The sequence below is a fragment of the Pogona vitticeps genome, chromosome 5 (assembly GCF_051106095.1).
Source record: "Pogona vitticeps strain Pit_001003342236 chromosome 5, PviZW2.1, whole genome shotgun sequence".
Lineage (NCBI taxonomy): Eukaryota > Metazoa > Chordata > Lepidosauria > Squamata > Agamidae > Pogona > Pogona vitticeps.
In genome coordinates, this window is record NC_135787.1 from 60633101 (window position 1) to 60660173 (window position 27073).

Here is a 27073-nt window from a genome sequence, read left to right on the forward strand (position 1 = left end):
GCTTAGTCTATTTCAGCAACGACAAAAGTATTGTGGCATGAATAGGTTTCCTTATGAACTTTCATAGATACAATCCATTTCAGCTACAAGTTGCTCTTAAACATGTCACCATATTGGCAGGTACTGTACTTAGAAAATGTCTCTTTCTGGCAACATTCATATAAACAAATATTTCATGAGCTGTGAGATCCAGGACTACATGTTTCTGAAATTGTTCTGTATTGCCTGTGTTGCAACTTCTGGGAGGAGCTTTTTTAAAATAAATACAAAAGGTCAAAAACTTAACATTTAATTGTAAAAATAATTAGCTAACATAATTATTTTAATGGCAGTTGTAGCTGTGGGAGAATACTCAGTGTGGTATAGTGGATGGAGTGATGGACTAGGGCTCTGGAGGCCTACATTTGAATGCCTGCTCAGCCATGGAAATTCACTGAGGTTGTGGAATTGATAAAGCCTTGAAGGCCCTATTAGGGTTGCTTAAGTTGGTTCGGGCCTGATGGCACATAACAACAAAACAGTTGTGGGAACTGATAGAGGGTGACCATTTCATCCACTTCTCCTAACCAATGTTATAGAGCATGCATCACTACAGTGTTATTGGGAAAACATTTGGTTGCAATAATTGGTTGCTAAGCAAATATAATTTTAAAAGAACTTATTTGCCTTTTATGAATCTCTTTTTCTGTTGCTTAGATTCATACTTTGGTTATCTGTGTAGCCTTTTATGATATGCATAGTGTAAACTGGCATGCACCAGAGGCAGAAGTGTCGTTGCATCTAATGTTCAGATTCTTACAGCATAGCTCTTTCCATATCGGTTGAGAAGCACATCAGTGGGGCTGTTTCTCTGTAAGTGCACATTACGACTGCAGCCTTAATGCTCAATAGAGGTGACTTCAAAAGAAAACTCAAGCTTAAAAAGACTAAAATTGCTTGCCAGATTTTGCCAGCTGGACACCTTTGGAACTGCAGTCAGTTAATGATAATGTTCCTTCTCTGTTGACTCTGATAATTGGGTGCCTCTTCGACTATCCTCTGATAGTCCATATATATTACTTTAGTATATGGAGTTTATTTTTGTGCCATGGCTAACAGAAATGGAAATAATGCCTTTTAAAGCCAGAGTGGCCCAGAGCTAGCAAGGTTGAGTGAGTAGAGTGGCAGATTGGGGTTCAGCAGACCTCAGTTCAAATCCTCACTCTGCCATGGAAACTCACTGTGAGTGGTGGGTGGGGCTGATAAAATCACTCCTTAAATATCTCACATATCTTGAAAACCTTAGAGTCTCTGTAGGTTGCATGCGACTTAATGACATGTATCAATAATATACATTTGTTTAAAAGAGTTGTAAACAAGTACAGTGTCACGGATTTGGCGACAGTAGAAACACGCAGAGTTATTGAAGACACAAGTTCTTCTTTGTTGCAAGATGGTTGTATTTACAAGTATTTACAGATATTTACAGGCAGGCATCTCAACAGCATGGCAGGAACTCTTTATACAATCGGGCATAATGCATGGCAGCAAGTGGTAGAGGAGGAAGAGAAAGACACAAAGACACAGTCCACTTATATACATGTACATGGCATTTTTAGTCCAATCAGAAGACAGATGACTTCATCCTTTGCACCTGGTCTTCTTCTGGTTTCAAGACATTGGATCATCTCCAGAGTGATTCAGCATTCTAACATCTGTGCACAATGGCAGCTCGTTAATGGAACACTTATACATGTTCAGGCCTATAAAATTTCTATATTCTGACATACAGGACTGTGTACCATGTGATGATGTATCTGTTGTTTTAGCACTCAGTTTACTGCTGATCCATTTCACTTGACATTATGTAGGAGGAAGGGAGCAAGATGTGTCCCCACCCTGAAGTGTATTGAAAAGTTAATTCACAGCCATGTCTTTCATTAAAGCAACAGGCAATTTTGTTCTGTTAGTTGTGTTGCAGATTTTAGTTCACCTTTTGCACCATGCTGTTTGGTAGCATCTTTTCTGATATATCTTACTTTGAAGGTGATACCTTCACAGAACAAATTAACATCAGAAATAAGAAGAGCATATGAACAATAATCTAAGATTTCATATTAAAATCGTATACCAGACACTTGCCTGAATTGTCAGCCATATGTTTTCCTTTTTTTTTTTTTAATGCAACCTGTTTAAACCCACATGAATTTTGTGACCAGAGAGTAACTGGTCATTAGATGACTGTTAACTAGATATTTTAATTCGTTTGTTCTTCCCAATTAATGGGCCAGACTTCAACCAAATAGACTTACCCTACTTGGGCTATTAGCCATGCTGTTCTCTGACCTGTTTGGACTATCAGGCATGCTGTTCTTTGACCTCCTAACTGCAGTAATAATTGGGAATAAAGGAAGGATTTAACATTTTAGAGCTTCTTTCTGCAAACCAAGGTGAGGAAATGGCTGAAGCTGATCACATATTTCTTCTCAGAGTGTTCATCCTAATTAAAGTTGCTTCACACTGTTACAGAGCACACTAGGAGGTAAAACAAAACTACCTTATGACTACCTGCTTTTATTTGGAATAGTTCTGAGTGAGTCTGCATTCTTCGTACATAATCTTTATCTAGCCTTTTGGTGTGGCAAATATATTCAAATGAGTTGAATCCCAGATAGGTGGTCTTGTGCTTATATATTTTTGTTAAATAGATCCTGATAATGAGTTCATTATTGACTTGCTCAATTTATTATATCTCCATATGCAACCAAGCCCAGTGTTTTCACCATAAGATTTATTTGTTTTCCATTAATTAACATGGTGCTTTGTAGAGTAGGATGAACAAAAGGGCAGATCCCTGTGTTGAAAAACTTGCTGTTTGCATTTCATGAGTGGGGCGTCTTAGGGGGCTAATGTTGGCCCAGTACTGGCCACCAGGTGGTCCATGTACTGTACTGTGGATTTAATATATCTGGTATATGGAAGTATATTAACATATTTTGAGAAAAGAAGAGAGGTGGGAGAGTTCTTAGGGACCTTACCCACCCACATTTCCGCTGCCCCAGAAATTGACAATTCTCAATTATTAGAATCCTTGTTACAGGTTGGGCATGACAAAACACTTAAGTTCACATTATGCCTTACATAAACATACACCCAGCAAAATCAAAGCACAAATATTTTGGGTTGAATTCTCCAGAAATGCCTTCAAAGATGATGATGTTTTTATGTGAACAAATCCCACAGTTTGTGGCAAAATTGTAACCCTACATGATCTTTCAGCTGTATCTACAGAGCACTCAGATGTGTGTATTTTTTGTGGGGCACTGGATGTCATATCTTGCAACCCCAGTCCCTGGGCTACCATAAGCATGCAACATAATATTATGCATACCAACTCAAAAGCTTATTTGGCCTCTGCTAGTCTTAATGGATCTGTTGAAACTGAACACCAAGTGTTAGAAAGCTGTATCACAGTAATATTGACTATCCACCTAATAGTGGATCTAGAAGGTGTAATAAAAATGATAATAGTCCATCAGTAACCCTTCTGTGTAGAGTCCAGATATGTTGAAGCTGAACACCAAATGTTAGAAAGCTGCATCACAGTAATTGCTGTCGTTAATGTGTTACATGGTCTTTTATAGAAGTGCTGCATTTTGCTGTTACTCCTTATGGTCAGCAGTATGTTGTAAGGATTGGAAAATAATAAGGAAGAAACAACAGGAAAACCTAAATAGAGGATACACTTGCCATGTGGAAATATTAAAGCATTGCAGTTTTTTTGTTCATAAACTCCTTACAAAATTCCAACATAATACAATGGCAACAAAATAAATTCACATGCAACCCTACAATAAAGTCAGATTAAATCTTAACTGAATTAGCAAAGTCGTCACCCTTGGATAAAAACTGTTTTTAAATCAATTTGTCCTTATTTTAATAGATCTGTATCATCTTCCTGTTGGCAGTAGTTCAAGCAAAGAGTGTCCAGGATGGGAGGTGCCCTTTACAGTATTTTGTGCTTTTTTAAGACAACGGGACCTGTACAGTTCCTCCAGTGTGGTGAGGGAACACCCAACAATATTCTGTGCTGTATTAATCAACCTCTGGAATAATTTTCTCTGAGCCACTGTACAACCTGAATACCATGTGCACATACGGTATGACAAGAATCTCAACTCCAAATCATGTTCTCCTCACAGAAAGTTTGATCTCTGTTGAGCCTTTTTCAGTACCTCTGAGGTATTTATGCTCCAAGTCATGTTCTCCTCAAGGTGGACACCCAAAACCAAAAAACCCACAAAAAGCAGCTGTACAGAGTTCCCCTACTGCTCCACATGTGACAATGCAGTATGAAGGACTATAGCTACAGCACCCACCGTTGATCTATTTGCTCCACATACAAGCTGGTGGGTATCAACGTTCTGAGGGAGAGATGATGTAATATAAATCTGAAACAGTTTTTCAAAACATTTCATCACTGCATCACTATTAGCCTGTGGAATTTGAGAAGCTGCCAAAACCTTAACAAGCGAGTGCTGGCTCTTACTTTTATGAGTGCCACTTGGTTAAAGCTAGCCTATGTAGCCTTTTGCTTTGCTTTACATGTGCAATTGTTGGAGTTTCACTTATACTAGATGTGAATCTGTAAAGAAATAAATCCTCCTTTTCCCCTTTCTGTGTTGCAGGAAAATGGACTAACTATGCTGGACAGGCAGGACATGACCAGCAATCTCAACACTTTTGACTTTCTTAACACTTTTTCCAACACTGAGAATTTTGGTTAGTCAAATATTGAAGCTGAGTACAATTAGCTCTCCCTCACAATTCTCTCTGGAGCCCAATTTGGCAGTTTGATTTTGGACCTATTTGGTCCTGAGCTGACCTGTTTGTAATTTGCAGAATGATCAACAGAGGTTGAAAATTGGTTAAGGTAATGATGTAGAACTATTACTTGATAAATCTTCAAAAATCTTTGCGCACCCATCAGTGTGGAATCAATATAATACAAGTGGAAATACAACTTAACACTCTCTAAAAGCACTGATGCTTTTGATAGTGGCACATTGTCTTTAAGTTGCAAGCTTTTTTCAAAAGTCTGTAGGCCTTATGACAGCTTTCTATTTTGTTGATTATTATTAAGATCTGATCAACCTCTATCTGAAGAATATTGCTTAAAACTCTATGGGGTGATTCCTGGAAAATCAAAATGGGTTTTAACACACACACACACATTGTAGGAAAAGGCTTTGGGTATAAAAATGTGGATTTTTTTTTATTTTGGATAGTATTAAATCAATTTTACTAAAATATCGGGTTTTTGTACTGTTCAACTTATTCTTCCTTTCTTCTTCAAACCTACTTATTAAACCTAATATCAAAATTAGTTCAAGAAATTAGCAGAAAATTAGCACAAGAATTGCGTTCAGAAATGAAACTGAGTACGATTAGCTCTCCCTCACAATTCTCTCTGGAACCCAATTTGGCAGTTTGCTTTTGGACCTATTTGGTCCTGATCTGACCTGATTCTGATGTGAGTTCAAACATCTGAAATCTCAGTGATCATGCTGACCACTGATTTTCACTGGGAAACAGTGAATCTGTGCTGAATCCCTGTGATAAATAATTTGATTTAACCTATTATAAATGTATACTGCTGATTGGGTGTTTTATTTTAGTAATTTGGAGAATGAGCAACAGAGTTTAAAAACTGGTTAAGGTGATGATATAGAAATATTACTTGGTAAATCTTCAGTATCTTTGAGCACACAGCAGTGTGGAATCAAATATAATACAAGGTGGAGATACAACTTAACACTCTCTAAAAGCACTGACGCTTTTGATAGTGGCACATTGTCTTTAAGTTGCAATCTTTGTTGCAACTGCACATTCTCAAGTGATAGCCAAGGGAAATATTTGAGCTGCTGCAATGAGAAAGCCTAGTTTCTCTATATAACATAAGATTGAACTGAAAAGTGATTGTATAAGGTTTATACATCTATATCATAACAGAAGAGGTTTTTTTAACCATTGCTTTAAAATGTCTCCTATTTAGAAGGTATAATTAATTAATTTATTGTTACAGTATACAACAACAGCCACAAATAATGTTGGTGGAATATTCTTAAGCTCAAGGTCCTCCTCATCACCCCACATCAGGGTGCAGGCCAGCTTTCTTGTGCTTTTCGGCTTCTGCTTTGGCTTTGCAGTAAATACAAATATGTCTTCTGCAGACCTACATTTGCTTCTTAGATTTTCTCGGTCTTCAGGCAGCACCCCCCTGAGACTTGCAGGGGGTCCTAAGGGCCACAGGGGCTTGGAAAAACACACAAGCCCTGGTAGTAACCTTGGGGCTGCAAGCGCCTTTTGGCTTTCACCGGGGCCTTTTGGCTTGTCTCAGGGAGCTGGTTTTCCTGGTCCTCCATCTTCTCCAAGCTGCACCGGTCTCTGCAAAGAGCAGCAAGCACACACAGAAGACCCCCAAAATCACTGCTGTGGCGTTTCAGCCCCAGGTGGCCACCCCTTTTCTAGCCAAACCCCTCCAACCTCTCCCCATTGGCCTACAGGTGACACGTCTCTTCGGGAGCCAATCCTGAGGCCGCACTCTTGTCACGGGGAACCCCGACATCTATGAACCACTCCTATAGGCCCATGGCTGCCTCACCAACCCCCTACATCACCCTAAAGTCCTGCCCACCCGGGAGGAGGGCCCTGGGTCGATTTTTGATCCTTTGTCCTGCCTTGCAGGGGCGGTGCACCTGTCAAAAGTGATTTTGATGAATGCTAGGTAGTATTACTACTTAGGGTAGCCTCAGTTTACTCATTTTTGCTCTAGTGAGAGTTCAGACTTGTCTAGACTGAGCACCCACTTTTCTGTCTTTCTGGCTGTCTGTTGTATACGTATAGCTCTCCTCCACCACCACATTTCAAATGAGTTGTTTTTTGTTCCTGTCTTTCTTCATTATCTTTCACATAGGATGGATGATTTTGATCTTGGTTTCCAGCGACAGTCTTTACTAACTCCCAGCTCTCTCTCCTTTTTTTTATTTGAAAAGGTAAGGAGACGTCTTTTTGAAAACATGCACACAGCATGTCCATAGAGCTTTGGGCCCAACACAACTTTTCTTCCTCAAGTTGCCTACCCCAAGAAAAGGCTTTGGAAATTGAAAGAAAGCTTTCTAGTCTGCATTCTGTGGAGTGGGCATGGCAATATTAGCTTACCCTGAGAAGTCAGAGTGTGTGTGTTTCTTTGTGGTAAGCTTTGCACTTAGTCACATATTTGCTTCACCATTTCATTAAGTCCAAAAAAAGACCTTCAAAGAAGATACCTTCTTGTGCTCACTACCATTCACACTTGTTGAAAAACAGCCATGACAGTTGCTTTTGTGTGAGAAGTAATCAACTGATGAAAACAGGAGTTAGCTTCTGGGATTTTTCCTCGTTTGGTTTAACTATATGAATGACTGTGAGCAGAAGAGGATATCCTTTAGACCAGGAGTCCCCAACCCCCGGTTTGTGACCTGGAAGTGGTCTGCGGCCTAGACAGGACCAGGCTGCGGACACAGATCTCCTGCCCCCGTGAGTGCCCCCCATGTGTGTCGATGGGCGCAAGCATGCTTCGCCCCTGCTAGCACACTGTGCGCATGCGCCTCCTGCTAGCGCCACCATGCACATGTGTGTGAGCATGCTTCACCCTTGCGAGTATGCTGTGCACATGCGCGCGAGCGGCCCCCCGCAAGTGCTGCCACATGCATGAACGCAAGCACATTTGGGCCCCCTGCGGGCGTACCATGCTCCCTGTGCAAGCGTGCCGTGCCCCCCCAGCCAGTCCGCAGTTGGGAAAAGGTTGAGGACCCCTGCTTTAGACCATCCTGGCTGTTGCCACTTGTGTTGTCAACATTCAGGCTGCTCATTGCTATACAGTATAAAGTTTAGCATCCTTTTTCCTGATGGCCGTGTAGGCCTGATATTGTGCAGCAATATTGGACCATTTCCTGGTGTTTTGAATCATGGATGCAGAACCACAATATTCTGTGTTCATAAACTGGAGGTTTTTGGAATACAGTGGTGCCCCGCTAGACGCTTACCCTGGTAAGTGACGAAATCACTTGACGATGACTTTTTTGCGATCGCTATTGCGATCGCAAAATGATGGTTCCTATGGGGGAAATCCGTTTTACGTTGATTAGGTCCCTGCTTCGTGAACTGTTTGTTCGCTAAACGATGATTTTTCCTTCTCAAAATGGCTTCCCTCTCTTCCCAAAATGGCTGTTTTCTGGACAGAAGCTTCAGAAGACACGATTTTAAACAGCCGATCGGCGGTTCTCTGTGAGCGATCTTCGCTGGACGATGAGGTATTTCCCCATTGGAACGCATTAACCAGTTTTCAGTGCATCCCAATGGGGATTTTTTTTCCCCGCATGATGACGATTTCGCTGTACAGCGATTTTCCTGGAATGGATTGTCGGCGTCATGTGGGGCACCACTGTAATTGAATTGCATCATGATACATTGTAAAATAGCATGAGACTTTTTGCACCAATATCGGATGCAACAAAACTTATTCCAGTGGCAAAAGGCAGTAGTTGGTTGGACTGTTTTAATACCAGCTATTTTGAGCAATGGCTGTTTTGTTTTAGCTTTTCGAGTAGATGAAATGTGGGGAAATTGTTTCGCCTGTTCAGGTGACAGTACTGTAGAATGCATACATGATAGTTAAAAACATAAAAATGAATTGATCAGCTACACGTAGTGGTAAGTGTCAACTTGGATAATTTTGAAAGGGGCTTGTGTAAATTCATGGAGGTTAACAGCGTCAGCAATTACTGGTCAGGATATGTATTATGTTCACCTGCAGTATCATATAGTCAATGCTGAGGAATGTGGGGTGAGTAGTGCAGATGTACCCATGGTCTGCTAGTGAGTTTTCCAATAGCAACTGCTTGGCTAATATGTGAACAGAATATTGGACCTAGATAGAAAATTTTGCTAATCCAGCAAGACTCTCCTGATGTTCTTGTGGTCTTAAAATTCTTGCCTAAGCATCTAAATTAGAAGGGGTTAAAGCACTGCTGGTAAATCAGTGAGTGGCAATGTAGATGCTTGATCCTGGTTCAGGATCCTGAATCAGATGGTGATTTGAGACTGACTAAAAATTTCATACTCAGTAAAAAACAAATCATTTATAAACTATTATTTATGAAAGTGATATGTTTCATGCTGTTCAGCCTACTGTGTCTCCATGAATAATGTGCAATAAAACAGATAAAATTCCACACTCAAGAAACCATCACAGAGAAAGCTCTATCTTTGTAAAAAGATCATACTTCAAGTTCCTTTATAAGGACTAGAACTTGTTCCTTTCTCAAAAAACCGTTTGCTTTAGTGAGTTCTTTCAAGTCTTCAGTTGTATTGGGGACGTCTATAGAGTCTATACCTCTCTCTCAGAGGGGAATTCTGAATGAGGTGGGAATCTGGCACATAGTTCCATAATGTCATCCCCTCTCCACCACCTTAGATCAGAGCATGCTGAGACTATTATCCTGGATTTCCAGGAAACAGAGGATGCAGAAAAGTTGGCTTCTTGGAAACCCAGGATATTTTCCTTATAGTAAGCTAGTGAAATATTTACAGGCTACTAATCTTTATGGGTTTATTTAAAAGGTTGCCATATACATCACGTAAATTTTCCAATGTCTGGAGAGTAGGAAGCAGCATTTCTGTAGAAGAAATTATTTGGAATGAATTACATCTAGCTGTAAACATCTAGTGTGCAGGCTGAAGTTTATCCAGATTCAGTGCTGTGAGTCTGTGTGCTTCAGATCACAAAATGTATTTCTTTGGAAAAGCAGCCATTCTGACTCTGTAATCAAAATCCTAAATATATACTGTACATTGACTCTGTATCAGCATAGCGGTTGATCAGCTTTGTATCAGTGGTTTCTCAGCATGACCCTATCTCCTTTCTAATATGTCTCTTGATTGGAACAGGAAGCAAAGGCTCCCCTGTCTCAGTGAACATGCACTATGAAAACCGGTGTAGCTTTCCCTTTGTAATTTATTGTCTCTCTTGGTTTGTCAGTAAGACAGTGCTTACTCTCTGTGCCTTCTTTTTACTTTTGTATGCAAGCACTTAGAGGTGCAACAAGTTTTAAGCATGGTCGTCTATCTGTCTTTAATTAAGTCATCACTGTTTTGCCCTTTTGAAGAAACAAATTGCATAGATCATGGGTGAGCACACACTAGTGTGGGCAATTGTAAATAGACAGGTAGTGGAGTTTTGTGGGTCATGGACAATAGCAGGAATGTCTTCAAAACCAGCTATTGTATTCATTTAGGTCAGCACTCCTGCCTGCTTATCCAACTCATTGTATTGGATGTTAAACCATGTTAGAGTATAGGGATAAGATACATTTAATGTACAGGGTTTAGTAAAGAAATAGTGGATCTTTCTCTCTCCCTGCTCCACCGCTTACGCTCCAAAATCAACATTGAAAAAGACATTGGGGAATCAAAGGTGACCAACATAACAAGGAAGGAATGTAACAAAAAACAGTTACCAGTGTGGCACTGTCTGATCATACTTTGAACTTGACTTACTTGCCCAAAATATTGGCTGCCCCAGATTCTCAATATTGTGAATATTCTCAGATTTCCTCTTCAGTGCTCTGTACAGAGAAAAGTGAATGATATTGTTAGAGTCTCCAAATGGAGACTGGTGCCAAGAAACCAGAAGAAGACAGACTGGGAAAGGCAATGAAGGAATTAGAAAATATCATGCACTATAAGGATGTGTCACTGGAGACCAAGTGCAAGATCATTTGTGTTCTTGTACAGTAGACCCTAGACTTACAGATGGCTTGACTTACAGACTTTTCGAGTTACAGACTTCTCTGGCTGCAAAATTTAGGTTCGACTTGCAGCCGGAGAATCGACCTACAGACCAGAAAAAAGCCAAAATGGAACAAAAATGGAACAAAAATGGCCGGTTACAGGATTAATCGGTTTTCAATGCATTGTAGGTCAATGGAGACTCGACCTACAGACTTTTCGACCTGCAGCCACTGTTCCAATACGGATTAATTCCGTAAGTAGAGAGTCCACTGTATTCCAGATCATCACTATGCACGGGTGTCAAAGCTGCGCAGTGAAGGAGGCTGACAGGAGAAAAATAGATTCATTTCATTTATGGTGCTGGGGAAGGGTTTTGTGGCTACCCTGGACTTCCAGAAGGACAAACAAGCGGGTCCTAGAGCAAATCAAGCCTGAACTATCTCCAGAGATAAAAATAATAAAACTGAGGCTGTTATACTTTGAGCACATCATGAGAAGCCAAGATTCCCTGGAAAAGGCAGTAATGCTAGGAAAAGAGGAAGACCTTTAGAGGAAGAGGAAATATGAGATGGAATGACTCCCTAAGGAACCACAAGCTTGAGTCTACAAGAGCTGAACAGGACTGTTGAGAACAAGACATTTTGGAGATTTATAGGGTTGCCATAAGTTGGAGACAACTTGATAGCATGTAACAACAATACACATTGCTTTTAGCATTTAGTACTGTTTATTTTAATATTATAAGCTGCCTTGGTCCTCTTAAGAAAAAGGTGGGATAGAATTTTTTAAAAGTACAGTGGTGCCTCGCACAACGAGCGCCTCGTAGAGCAATGAATTCGCTCTACGAGGACGCTTTCTCGATCGCTAGTGCGATCGCACAGCGATGGCCCCAATGGGCGAAAATCGCAGAGCGAAGGTCGGTAAGCGGTTCGCTTACCGACCTTCGCTTTGCGACTCGCCGATCAGCTGTTCCGTGGCTTCAAAATGGCCGCCGGAACAGCAGAAAGGGCCGGGTGCAGCGTTTTCGCGCCCTTGGTAAGCAAGGGGAGGGCGCGAAAACGCTGCCGGAACAGCCGAAATGGCTGCGTGCAGCGTTTTCGCGCTCTCCCCTTGCTTACCAAGGGCGCGAAAACGCTGCGCCCGGCCCTTTCGGCTGTTCCGGCGGCCATTTTGAAGCCGCGGAACAGCTGATCGCAGCCATTTTCGTGCCCTCGTTCAGCGAGGGGAGGGTGCGAAAATGGCTGCCAGACCCCGGAAGCATCGCTGAACGGTGAGTTTTCAGCCGATTTGGAACACATTAAACGATGTTTAATGCGTTCCAATGGGCTTTTCTGCCCCGCTCAGCGATGTTTCACACAGCGAGGGTTAATCCGGGACGGATTAACCTCGCTGTGCGAGGCACCACTGTATTTATATATTTGCATAATATATGTGCAGAATTGATGACAAAGTTGTCAGGCAGAAGGAGTTGGCCATAATGTTGATGTTGATTGTCAGGTACATTTCACACACTGATCAACCACTGCAGTGCAAAAGCAGAACATTTGAGAAAAAATAGGGAAAAAAGGGAAATATGATGCAGTAAAATAGGTAGGTAGGTCGAAATTGCAAGGCTTTTGGATAGTCTGACAGTAAGAGTATTATCATCTTAGAACTGCAAAGCTGGAAGGGACCTTATGTGTCATCGAGTCCAGGCCCTGTCAAGGAGGGATAGTGAAAAATCGAACTCTCAACCTCTGGCTCCATAGCCAGATGCCTAAACTACTGAGCTGTCCTATATTATGGACAGATGGTGGATGTGGGTGAAAAGAGGAGAGGAGAGAGAATTGGGTGGAGTTGGGGCAGAGAAGGTGGGCAAGAGGAGAGGGTTGGAAGCAAAATGTCAATGAATAATTTAAAGTGTGTCAGATGTGTCAGTATATACAGCAGTAATTGTCATCACACAAATATTGGACACAAATATTGGGATGTTCATTTCAAAAACAGTTCAGAACAGCAACAACAACACACATACGCCGGAACACTCTGAAACAACCAGCACTAAACCATTGCGTGGACAAGCTCTGCTACTGAAGGAACTACTACTTAATTGCTGCTAATGGAATTAAACAAATGAAATGACTCACATAGTTTGTTGAGAATTTTGATTATAACGTGTATTCTCATAACATAAGCAGAGTAAGGATATATTGGTTAGCAGAGATACTTATGACACTAGAGATACTTATTTACACTGAAAGAGTAAAACCAACAATTTAGTCTATTTGCATATATACATAGGGGATAGACATTCCTCTGGCAGCATAACATGACAAGCAACACACACCATAGGAAAAAGTGATCTGACTTACAGCAGATAAAGACATTCATTTTACACATGACTTATGTACAGTTTTGTGACCGAAAAGAAAATACATTACTTCATTTTCTGTTACACAATGTTTCATCATGTACACAGCTGTACAACATTAAGTCTTAATCTTTGATACCTACACCTCAATACAATCAGTACAGTGACTCAGGTAAAATCAGCCATTTTACATGTAACTATACAACGCCTGGGACGTGGTGGCGCTGTGGGCTAAACGACAGAAGCCTGTGCAGCAGGGTCAGGAGACCAAGCAGTCGTAAGATCGAATCCATGTGACAGAGTGAGCGTCCGTCACTTGTCCCAGCTCCCGCCAGCCTAGCGGTTCGAAAGCATGCAAATGCAAGTAGTTAAATAGGGACCACCTCGGTGGGAAGGTAACAGCGTTCCGTGTCTAAGTCGCACTGGCCATGTGACCACGGAAAGATTGTCTTCGGACAAAAACACTGGCCCTATGGCTTGGAAATGGGGATGAGCACTGCCCCCTAGAGTCAAACACGACTGGACAAAAATTGTCAAGGGGAACCTTTACCTTACCATACAACATTAATATTTAATACATTTTCATATCAAAATCTCAACATATTTATATCCATGCATATTGGTGTTGGAGCACCGCTGAAAACCAGTGTGACAGGAATAGATGCAGATTGATGGACTGTGGGAAGGGAAAAGGTTGATTTCCTTATATTTCATTTATCAAAGTAAAAAACTGTTTGGGATTGGCTAGATGAAATTATAGTCATAATTGTCGCTGCCCAGAGTAGTCTATTGACTAGATGGGCAGGATATAAATTTAATATATAAATAAAATAAATAAAAGTATCTCTGTTGGCTGTAAGAAACCTTTTTGCAGTATGTTCAGAAAACTCAAGTGTTTTTTTTAAATTCTTTTAGCTTTTTTTAAAGAAATCATTTCTTGCTTACTCTTTGAACAGGATAATGCCTAAAGTGGTATTTCTGAATTAATTAGTGTAACTTTCCGCATGTGTATGTCAAGGAAAAATTCCATAATCTTACTCAGTTACTTTCTGGTTTTGTTTTCAGGTTAACAAAGCCATTATCCTTTGCAGACTGTGTTGGAGATGAGCTACCATGGGGATGGGAAGCTGCATACGATCCTCAGATTGGTGTCTACTATATCGACCACATAAACCGTAAGTGTTTTCTCTAAGTGCTGTATTGATTATATAAGAAGGCTTAGCCAGATTAGACTCTATTGTTAGACACTTAACAAGCACTTGAAGAGGAAAAATTCCTTATGAAACAATTGAAACTCCCCACAGCCATTCTCTTAGGGGTTTTTTTTTTCAAAGATACTGACATGGACTGCTCCTTCTCTTCTCACCCACCCTTCATTTTTTAATGCTCTTATATCTTTCTCTCTATCAAGCATACTTAAAACCAACATTTATAAAACAGAGTTGGAATTACACTGGAGTGTCTGTTAAAAGCCATGTTACTAGTTAAAACAATATTTCCTTTGTGTGCAAAATTAAAGAGTAACTCCATACATTTCTGAAAAGTTATTCTAATTGGACTTAAGATTCTGGGTTTTTTTTTCATGCTTTTTTCTGCTTACTTCATCTCAATTTTACTAGCTATGGGATTTTACCCACAGTGGTGTGGTGGAGCCAGGGCTCATAGGGCTGAAGTGCCTAGAACTTTTTTACAACTTGAGACCACATAATAGTTCAGGAAGGACTTTCTCAGGGACAGTATATTGTTGCAGGCTGTCCCTGTTGCAGTGTGAGGTATCAGAAGATGGGTTTATCCTGAAGGAGCAATTAGGAGCCATTCGCTTCATGACGGACCTGTTCTGATGAAAACAAAAGGTGCCAGTACTAATTTGTTTATGTTGACAGTTCTGCTGCTTACATTTTTAGGCTTTCCTGTGAAGGGCACAAGCTATAGGTACTATCATGATGAATATATGTGTAGTTATCATCCTGCCTTTGCATATGTATGAGGGTATTTGCATGTACCAATGGGAGTTATTGGGAGGTGGAGGCAGGGAAACTAGAAGGGAGAGGTGAGACAGATAAGAGCAGTTAGTCCCTTAGTCAGAGAGAGTCTAAAGTGAGAAGTCAGTTAGAGCAGGGGTCCCCAACCCCAGGTCTGCAGCCCGGTGCCGGTCCATGGCCTTGGCAGGACCGGGCTGCGGAGACAGATCTCCTGCCTCCCCCGCATGCTCACATACATGGCTCACCCATCCATGCGTAAGCAAGCACCCCTGCCATCCGCGTATGCACACGAGCACGCCCCGCTCATCTGCGAGCATGCCGTGCCCATCCACGCGAGTTATACCATCACCAGAACAGAATCCATCATCAGTAAGAGAATAATGGAACACAATTCACATAACCCATCTTCCATTTCTACTTTCCCAAACTCCTCCTTTCTCCATGGTCCATCTGGCGGTTAACCAATTAAGAGGTTGTACCACCTCTCTCTGCCCCCATTCCCACGAGAGAGCAGGTGTTGTTATCTCTTCTCCAATTAGCTAGGAATGTTGAGTCTTCCAGGGCCTCTTGGTTTGGCTTTCAAGTTATCTCGTTCCTGGCTGTAACGGTCCTTAGGAAAACACACTCATGGGATTAAGAAAAACACATTCCAAAGTCTCTGAAATCATCTTCACACAGAACCTATCTGACTCCATTTTACATTTCTCTGACTACATCTCCCATCATCGTGACATGCTTATAACCACATATCCCATGGTCATGATAGTTGTAATTTACATGCAGTATGGACCTCAATCTTTCTAAGTAAATATTGTTGACAGAGATCAACTGGTGGCAGCGTAAAAAGGGAACATGGTGTTGGCCTTAGGTTAGTGAAATAATCTGGGGACACGCAAGAGGCAAGTCACAACATGCACTACAGAAATTACCACTACAATACTGCTCACCCACAATTTCCTTACACCCATTGAAACCGGCTTTGTCAAAGTCTAAAGTGCATATTATTCTGCTGTCAGTATTCTCTGTCCTCAGTATAACAAATTAGAAGAGGGCACAGAGACTTCCACCCCAAATTCCTAGTGTTCTGTCCTTGTGGACCAGTTTTTCCCTGTGGATAAGGGCTAGCTGATGCTTGTTGCTTCTCCCACCTTTTGGATGATAAAACTGTCAGCAAGGGAAGTGAGGAATTTGTTGGGCCATGTATTTTTTGGTTATATTGGACTTCCATGAGTTATTAGGGTAGCTGAAATCTCCCATAAATATCATAACTTTTCTCTTTGAATGTTTGAGCATCATCCCACTCTTCATGCGGGCTAGAATGTCTGTAGCAGATCTCCATAGGGTTATCACTGTTATTTGCCGGTACAGTGGTGCCCCGCATAGCGAGGTTAATCCGTTCCGGATTAACCGTCGCTATGGGGAAACATCGCTAAACGGAACGGAAAATGCCATTGGAATGGCTTCTGTACTCACTGTTTAGCGAAGTTTCCCCCATCCGGCAGCCATTTTCGTGCCCCCGGTAAGCGAGGGCAGGGCGCGAAAACGCTGCGTGTGGCCATTTTGGGGCACGCGGTGGCCATTTTGGAGCCGCCGATCCGCTGATTTCCCGACATCACAATGCGAAGATCGGTAAGCGAAACGCTTACCGATCTTTGCAATGCGAATTTTGCCCATTGGGGCTGCCGGTATGCCTTCGCATTAGCGATCCCAAAAAAGGGATCGCTATGCGAATTCGTCATTGTACGGTGCGCTTGTTATGCAAGGCACCACTGTATTTTGTCTGGTTTTTACCCAAATGGCCCACCACTGCTCCCTGTTCCAGCTCATGGAGCAAAGGAAATAACGCTGACTGTGAAAAAGATTCCCTGAATAGAATGGCTTTAAAAATATTGATTTAATGACAAGTTTCTGGTTATAATAGATATTTCACATAATCAGTTCCAGAGAAGAAAATATAATGATAAACAGCCATCTGGTTCCAGGACTGAACAGTTTGGACAGGGTTTTTCCATTTAAAACAGTATATAATATAACTTAAAAATCATCATGTAATATAGAAATAAAAATGAAGTGATTCAGAGGGCTACCCCTTGGAAAAGTGCATAAACTTGATCAAGTGGACACTTTTGACTTTACACATGCATATATTTGTGCATACCATTCAGGTAATTGCTTACTACTTCTCCATCATTTTAAGCACTTCTGTTTTTTGCGTTGCTAGGATACTGCTTATTTAAAAAACAGGATCAGCTCAATGTTCTTGGAACGATCTGAAACATATACTTCAATTTTTTTAAAATGTCATTTTAAGAATACCAATTGCAGAAGTGTACCCATAATAGTTTCTAGTAGCAAAAGAGGGGGTGAGGGTGAGGAGGAAAGACTTGCGAATATTTTACATTACACACCCTGGTTTCAGAGGAAATGAAACTATGTCCATCAGCTCCGTACAAGTCCATGTATTAATCATAACTGTGTAAGATCCTCTATGTGTATGGGCATAGGATATTTCACAAGTAATTAGGAGGAGGGTATTTACAAGCACAATCCTCTTTTTCTTGCATATACTGTACCTTGACCATAATCCAGTCCACAGTGTGTATAGTCCCATAAAGTCAATTTTCTCATCAGATACTACGTTGGATGTCACTTGTTAGCTTACTGCATTAATGTTAAGTGAGTATTGTGGTTTAATTAAATAAGAGGGCAAGCAAACATATACACCTTTTATTCTAAAAATAAGGTTAAATGCTAACTTTAAAAGGTTACTATCAACATATTATTTTTAGAAGATTAGCTGTATCAGTTTATGAGCCTTCTGCTCAACACAGAAATAATGGTTTTAATGTTAACACATTAATGCTTACATATTATCTCCATGTTCTGTGAATGCTCAAATAAAAATGAAATCTCTCTCCAAGGGGCCACAGCAATTCTTGTCTTTGAAATAATGTAGCAGTAGAAAAAGATTAAACACTTAATTGATTCTGGTATTGGAAGGTGGCTTACTAAGCAGTAATGTTTTATCTATAAGAGAATGTGTATAGAACAGATTGCCATGGACTATTGTTATTCCAGAGTCATGGATCAAGACTGACCCTGAAAATAAGATTAGAGTTGTTTTGAAACCAGAGTTTATAAAATGATTTGCTTTTTATGGTGCTAAAAACAGGACCAGAATCACAGACTTTGAGGATGAACAAACAAATATGATACAGGTTGTGTCTATAGTAAACCTGAAGGACCTTATTTGAAATTGGTTACACTGAAGATTTTTTACTGGGTAAGCTCCAACAGAAAGCAGTGAGATACAGATATTTGTGAGGAACTTGCCACTTTAAACACCTTATGTTTGTTTTTAATCCTCTGTATGCAGGTAGAAGTTAATAGCAAAGTTCTATATTATATATAGCTTTAGCTTTATAATAAACCTGGCTGATAGCATATGTTTTTTTTTTAATTGAGTTAAACTGTTTTTTCCTCTTTGTTTGAAAGTAAACTGAGAAATCAGGGACTTACTTCTTTCTTGGATATGTATTAATTTATGCTGATGTAACAGTTTTGGTGAAAAATAATTTTGAAGTGGCGTAGTAGACGTTGTAAATGTTGGGTTACAAGATTGGCTATTTTCAAGAGAGCATTCTTCGAGTTCCTGAAAGGTGAACTACCTGTGATAAGGGTCAGAGACAGGTCACTTGTCTTATATGAGAAAGCTGAGATTATAGACTTTTAATTCACATAATTGAAAAGTAACCATCTGATAGCTATGAATTATAGCACACAAGAATTTACTAATTTTTTTGTTAATTTTTAATTGTAAAAGTGTCCATTGAGGCATTAATATACATTATTGAGTATACAGAAATGTAGATTGTACGTTAACAACTGCGCCCCTTGTGCAAGTGTGAGTTTTTGTATTTCACATAATGATCCCCTTCCTGTTGTGTCCACGAGCATTTTGCTGGTGAAAACAAATGGAATACTTTGCAACCTGACAATGTCAGATTCTGCTTTATGGATCAAGGAAGAGAATAATGCACCCTTGTTTGTTTGTTTTAGTGGTCCAAGGTTTTTGTGAGAGCTGATATGGGGTTGTGGCTAAGATTGTGAACTGTGACCAATGGAGGTTCACATGGTGACTCAATCATGAACTCACTAAGAGGCCGTAGTCTTATGTATTTTTTCAGTCGCAGTCTTTCTCTTCAATGGGAGACAGCATACTGATTTTCCTTATTTGGAGATAATATAGATTACTAAAGTTGTTTCTATGATGAAAATTGATTGCCCTAAAGCACTGTACAATTAAAGACTAAATGTTTTTGATTCAGTTGTACAGTCCAGGATCCATTTGAGTATTTTCTCTGACAGAGGAAATCCTGTCAGGCAGTTGAAGTATTCCCCTACAAGTACAGCAACAATTAAGTCTTTCTCCTTTTTTCTTTTCTTTGCTATTCCATCTTGGTAATCCTCTCTTTAAATTAATTGTTTTAAATTGAAATTGTAATTGTAATTTTTTGATTTTATATATTTTTATACTGTTCTGTTTTATTTTGTAAGCCGCCCCGAGTAGACATGGTCTAAAGGGGCGGGGTAAAAATCAAATCAAATCAAATCAAATCAAATCAATCAATCAATCAATCAATCAATCAATAAGTTCTCTTTTTGTTTCCCACCCTCAGCTGACTGTGCCACCCCAAACCCTAGTCTGAATGATTTCCCAGCCATCTGGGGCAGATTCTGAAGGCTGCGTAGGAATTACATGGTTGGGTGGATGTTGTTACTTTTTCTCTGACTGACTTCCGTTGCTCGAAATATCAAATTGTACCTTGGCCAAGAATTCCAAACCGTTGTTTTTAAAATCTTATTTTCTAAACTTGGTAAATAGTTGGTTTTCAAGGTGTGATGACAGTTGGTCAAGTTCCCTGGTGTGGGTCCCCCCCCCTTTAGATATGGCTTTTCATTGCAGTTCAATAAATAGGAATTGGTGTCAGCCAACATTCCCTCAAATTTTCCAGAGTGCTGCGCAGGGGCTCTGCTCCGTGCACACGGAGTTCTGGCTATGACCGGAAGTAACACTGGTTTGGTTGTGTGTGTCTGATGTAGTGCTGCACACGCTGCACACCCACTTAACTTAGAGGGAACGTTTATGTCAGCAGTGTTTCTTGGACAGTGCACAGTATGTTTCGTGAGATTAGGGTTGTAGACCATTGTTCAGGGTTTTTCACATTTGGAGGTACTCTACCAGAATAATAACAGAATGAGAGAAGCATGTCTTCTAACTGTACATTTCTTCCATATTTGATTCTTTCCCTTACCCCTCACCTACTGTCCAGTTTTGCTGATACAAAGATGGCTATGTTATGGCTGTCCTCTGAAGATGCCGGCCACAGAGACTGGCGAAATGTTAGGAAGAACAACCTTCAGAACACGGCCAAAGAGCCCGAAAAACCCACAACAACCATTAGATCCCAGCCGTGAAAGCCTTTGCGAATACATGGCTATGTTACTTTGTGCCTGTACTCTGTGCTAACTCAGCAGCCAATATGCTTTGACCAAGGCAAGGAACAGATCTCTTAATAGCCAGCCTTAGAAGTGGAAAGCAGTCATTAACTGTACCTTCCAGAAGATAACATCAAATTTTAAGACATGCTTTTTACACCTCTCTTCTTCACTGAATCTAGAATCTATGTATTGGGAGGTGCTGTAGCAGATTTTTTTTTTTTTGGCTTTTTAATTCTTCTCCATCTTTATTTTTATACCATTTATCATGAAGCATTCTAGAGAACTTGAAAAGCTTCCACATTTTTCTGACAATTTGATAGGCCTAATACTCATTTCTAAAATTTGTTATTTTGGCTCTTATCCAGATGGTGAGGTACTGTGTGCATTCTTAAACATATGTGAGAGGTGGCATAGTCACTATCGCAGTGTATTATGTAAAAAACAAAATTGGGTTGGTTGGTTCGTTGGTTTGGAAGGTGAGTGAAATCTGAGACTGCTAAAATCTCACAAATGATCTAGCTTTTGGGTCCTTTAATATTTTATTTTATTTTATTTATACCCCACCCATCTGGACTAAAAGACCACTCTAGGCGGCTGCTCTTCATCAAGCTGCACATTACAAGGGTTGCAGGAGGGTTAAAACAGAAGAGTCCCAAAAATCATCATGACCAGAAGTTGAAGCCAGACTTTGGTTAAGAATTAGTTCCAAAATGGAGCCTGTTTTTTTTTTAATCAGTTCGAGGTATTAGGTTTCACGTTTAGGGATGGTGGTTTAATTGACATTTCCAGTCTCTGTAGACAAAGAGTTGCTAGTCACTAGACATTTTTCCCGTTGTCTTATATCAGAACAACAACTTTGGTTTGGCTCGGAAGAGAGCCGCCCAGAGTGGTATAATATACCAGATGGGCGGGATATAAATCAAATAAATAAATAAATAAATAAATAAATAAATAAATAAATAAATAAATAAATAAATAAATAAATAAATAAAGTAATAAATAAATAAATAAAGTAATAAATAAAGTAATATATAAATAAAGTAATAAATAAAGTAATAAATAAAGTAATAAATAAAGTAATAAATTAATAAAGTAATAAAGTAATAAAGTAATAAATAAATAAATAAGGACTCAGGAGACTTGGGTTCAAATCCTATGGGAACTCACTTGGGAGTGGAAATGGTGGATCATAACTTAAGTTCCTGACATATCTCAAACATCCTACAGGGCCCCCATAACTCAGAGGTTACAAGCCAAGGAGCATCACAGCTAAGCAAGAGCTATCTCCTAGAGTTGTTGCATTAGCACTGAGAACTTCTTATGAATTGCCTGTTGCCTCTTCCTGGAGTTGCTCTGAGTCATGATTTGCAGCATGTCAGGGGTGCTTCTTCCTCCTCTTCCATAGAGCTGATAAATGGAATCCAGAACCACTCAGTGTTCAGGCATTAATTTCCTGGATTTGATCTTTGACTTAGGCTCATTGTTGCCATAGCTGTTGATTCCTGGGGTGGTGGGGTACATTTATTTATTTATTTATTTATTTATTTGATTTGATTTGTATCCCACCCATCTGGTCTAGTCGACCACTCTAATGCTTGGATGGGGTCCCAAGAAGGAATAATGCTGTTCCTAGCATTATAGTTGCTTTTGGCAGGGTATTTCATGTGGAAGCAGTCTGGCTATACTTCAAGGATTGTGGATGCTTCTCCAGTATTTACTGTATTTTTCGCACCATAAGACACACTTTCCCCCCACAAAACAGGGGGGTGGAAAGTCTGTGCGTCTTATGGAGCGAAGAAAACAGATTATATTTTCCTGTTTTCTTCTCCTAAAAAATTGGTGCGTCTTATGGAAAGGTGCGTCTTATGGAGCGAAAAATACGGTATTCTATGGGGCACAGTAGTTTCTCTTCTAATCAAAAGAGACTTGCCTTCAGGTGGTGGGGGTTGACGTGCATGAATGTAGCTGTGGGGAATTGATCGAGATGAGGAATGGATACAAACCAGGAAGTGTGAGAAGAACCATTTTCAAATCTGCTTCCACAGACTTGGGAGAGGCTCAAGGTGGGAACAAGGGCCAGGAAAAGCTGAAAGGCTGGAAGGTACGAACTTTAGCAAGGGAATGAGACAAGATCACATCCATTTCCCAACTCTTATATCTTTCATCATTTGATGGTTTGACATCCCCATACCCGGGGGGGGGGGAATCACACAGATGGGGGATCACACAGGTGGGGGATCACACAGATGAGTAATAGAGGTAGCACTATGTATATAGAATTCTTTATTTGGGATCTTTTCACATTAAAAATGATTCATCTGCAAGGTACATCAAACGCAAAATTAAAATATCACTGTCTAACAAAAGTCTGAAATTGACCAATTCTATGAAGACTTACAACACCTTCTAGAACTGACACCAAAGAAAGATGTTCTTGTCATTATAGGGCAGTGGTCCCCAACTTTTTTGGGACCGTGGACTGGCTGAGCTTCCGAGGAAGACATCAGCTTCTTTTAGCAAAACCGGCAACAAAAACAGAGTAGACTTCCGTCTAGATGGGCGGGGTATAAATCAGATAGATAGATAGATAGACAGACAGACAGACAGACAGACAGACAGACAGACAGACAGACACATACATACATGCATGCATGCATGCATGCATACATACATGCATGCATGCATGCATGCATGCATACATGCATGCATACATACATACATACATACATACATACATACATACATACATACATACATACATACATACATACATACATACATACATACATACATACATACATACATACATACATACATACATATATAGTGTATGTATACACATGAATGAATACACAGTGGAAGTGAAGAACATATTTAAGGAACTCGATTTGGTGGACAGAATGCCTGAAGAACTATGGATGGAGGCTTGTAACATTGTACAAGAGGCAGCAACAAAAACCATCCCAGAGAAAAGGAAATGTAAGAAAGCAAAGTAGCTGTCCAACAAGGCCTTACAAATAGAAGAGAAGAGAAGGGAAACAAAATGCAAGGGAGATAGGGAAAGTTACAGAAAATTGACTGCTGATTTCCAAAGAATAGCAAGGAGAGGTAAGAGAGCCTTCTTAAATGAACAGTGCAAAGAAATAGTGGAAAATAATAGAAAAGGAAAAACCAGAGATCTTTTCAAGAAAATTGGAGATATTAAAGGAACATTTTGTACAAAGAACATGATAAAGGACAAAAATGGAACAGACCTAACAAAAGCAGAAGACATCAAGAAGAGGGGGCAAGAATACACAAAGGAATTATACCAGAAAGATTTGGATATCCCGGACAACCCAGATAGTGTGGCTGCCGACCTTGAGCCAGACATCCTGGAGAGTGAACTCAAGTGGGCCTTAGAAAGCTTGGTAACAACAAGGCCAGTGGAGGTGATGGCTTTCCAGTGGAACTATTTAAAATCTTAAAAGATGACGCTGTTAAGGTGCTACATTCAATATGCCTCAAGTTTGGAAAACTCAACAGTGGCCAGAGGACTGGAAAAGATCAGTCTATATCCCAATCCCAAAGAAGGGCAGTGCCAAAGAATGCTTCAACTACTGTACAATTGTACTCATTTCACACGCTAGCAAGTTTATGCTCAAAATCCTCCAAGACAGGCTTCAACAGAATGTGGACCTAGAACTCCCAGAAGTACAAGCTGGATTTTGAAGGGGCAGAGGAACTAGAGACCAAATTGCTAATATGCACTGAATTATGGAGAAAGCCAGAGAGTTCCAGAAAAACATCTACTTCTGCTTCATTGACTATGCAAAAGCCTTTGACTGTGTGGACCACAGCAAACTATCGCAAGTTCTTAAAGAAATGGGAGTGCCTGACCACCTTATCTATCTCCTGATAAATCTATAACTGGGACAGGAAGTGACAGTTAGAACTGGATATGGAACAACTGATTGGTTCGAAATTGGGAAAGGAATATGACAAGGCTGTATATTGTCTCCCTGCTTATTTGACTTATATGCAGAATACATCATGCAAAAGACTGGACTGGATGAAGCTCAAGCCGGAATTAAGATTGCCGGAAGAAATATCAACAACCTCAGATATTCAGATGATACCACTCTGATGGCAGAAAGTGAGGCGGAATTAAAGGAAGCTCAACATCAAAAAAACTAAGATCATGGCCACTGGTCCCATCACTTCCTGGCAAATAGAAGGGGAAGATATAGAGGTAGTGACATATTTTACTTTTCTGGGCTCCATGCAGATAGTGACAGCAGCCACAAAATTAAGATGCCTGCTTCTTGGGAGGAAAGCAATGACAAATATAGACCACATCTTAAAAAGCAGAGACATCACCTTGCCAACAAAGGTCTGCATAGTCAAAGCTATGGTTTTTCCAGTAGCGGTCTATGGAAGTGAGAATTGGACTGTAAAGAAGGCTTACCACCAAAGAATTGATGCTTTTGAATTGTGGTGCTGGAGGAGACTCTTGAGAGTGCTCACTTGAAGGACAGATCCTGAAGCTGAGGCTCCAATACTTTGCCCATCTCATGAGAAGAAAAGACACCCTGGAAAATACCCTGATGTCAGGAAAATGTGAAGGCAAGAGGAGAAGAGGACGACAGAGGATGAGATGGTTGGACAGTGTCATCGAAGCTACCAACATGAATTTGACCCAACTCCGAGAGGCAGTGGAAGACAGGAGGGTCTGGTGTGCTCTGGTCCATGGGGTCACAAAGAGTCGGACACAACTTAACAACTAAACAATAACAAACGTCTTTCACTGCTCTGTAAATGTTCGTGATTTCTAACCTGATCAACAATTTCCATTGTTGTTGATGATGATCGTTATGAATAATTTCCTTGTAGACATCTCAGAGGTAATAGAACAAAAATAGATTTTTCATATTTCACTCTGAATCTAAGGATCATTTTGTTCTCGTACTTAAGAGACTCAAGTGAAGTAGAATTTGGTAGTGTGTATGTTTTGGCATTGAGATTATGCTTTGCCTATTGGTCGTTGCCTGCTCAGTATCTCTGTGTTGTCTGTACTGTTGAACGTGGAAGTCCTGGCTAGACTGGAATGGGATCCTGGAACAAGTATCCCATGCCTGGGAACATTTAACAATTAAAAAATCAAGTGGTTTTCCTGGGATGCACAGAAAGGTGGAGTCATACTGAGGCCTGGAAAGATAATACTGTTGGGATTCTCTCCTCTGTCTATAGTGGAAGTTTCAAGAAACACCCATATACTGAAGCATATCTTGAATTTGTGTCGGAAGAAATAGGCTGATTCGGGATTCATATTGTTCTCCTATATACTGATGATCCATTGCAGAAAAGTCTGAACTTCTAAAGCAGCTCTTTTTGGCTTAGTTCTTAAGGTGTCTTCCTGTATTGACAGGTTAATAGCTCTCTTATAAAATATGCTGATGGATGTATACACAACTCCTGTCACTGAGCTCAGCCAGTTTTTTGAAAGGACACCTGAAGACTCCCAACTGTTCTCATGAAATGTCAGCTTCAGTAGCCAGGTGATGTGCAGATCACTTGGCAGGAGTTGCATATGGCACAGGAATTCTCTGGTGTTGTCAGAATTTGAGTGAAGGGTGATGGAGTCCTGACCCTTTGACACCATGCTTGGCTAAGCAAGTAACCTTTTAGGGCCAATTGCTATGTTCTCACATAGCAATGCCAACTTGGGAATACAAGAGCAAGTATTCTAAAATGAGAGAACCTCTTTTGCATGTTGTTGGTAGTAGAAGTGATAATTAGCAGATTCCTAGTGAGAGCTTCTGGTGCTTTAGTAAAGTTATGATGCCCTCGACTTCACAGTATGAACCGTGCTATAATGGCAGCAAGTCAGAAGCCTATTGTAGAAAGGATACATAGATCCAGTCTTCAGTGCTGATGAGGAATGTCTTCTTTTAACACGTTGTTGGTTAAATGGTTGAATATGTTATGAGTTAATCCTGGTTCATGCACTCAGATCGACACACCCAGTCTAGGTTTTGCATGTTATTTTCACCGTGATTTTTCAGCAATATATTGGAAGAGGCAGCATCCTTCTTCAAGCAAAGGTAGCTATTTAAGTCAGCTACGACCTCTGATTTGAGATGGAGCACCATTAAATATAGTGGCTCTTAGTCCTGAGCAAACATGCGAAAGTGTTATAAATCCAATACACAGGAACACAATAGAGAAGAAGAAAATAGCACCCTATTGTGGACTTCCTAACTGATGATCTCGGCTATAATGATAACCCTTCAAATAGAGCTGTGAATAGTCTTAGTCATCCAGGTGAGGTTATCTGGAAGTTTAGTCATGGCAACTGGACTTCTTTCTTAAGTGTACATTAAACCTAACATTAACCCTCACCCTGGAATTCTCATTGGCATCAGAAAATACTCCCCACAAAAGGTTA

At 40.3% G+C, this 27073-nt stretch overlaps 1 protein-coding gene across 3 annotated transcripts in view; it reads left to right on the top strand.

Moving 5' to 3' along the window:
* Window positions 1-27073, top strand: part of WWC2 (WW and C2 domain containing 2) — a 170795-nt gene that overhangs the window by 52272 nt on the left and 91450 nt on the right. For all 3 annotated transcript variants that reach the window (XM_020803006.3, XM_073001419.2, XM_073001418.2), the window contains exon 2: window positions 14228-14337. In XM_020803006.3, coding sequence (XP_020658665.2) covers window positions 14228-14337 — 110 coding nt within the window. The remainder of the gene's footprint in view (window positions 1-14227; window positions 14338-27073) is intronic.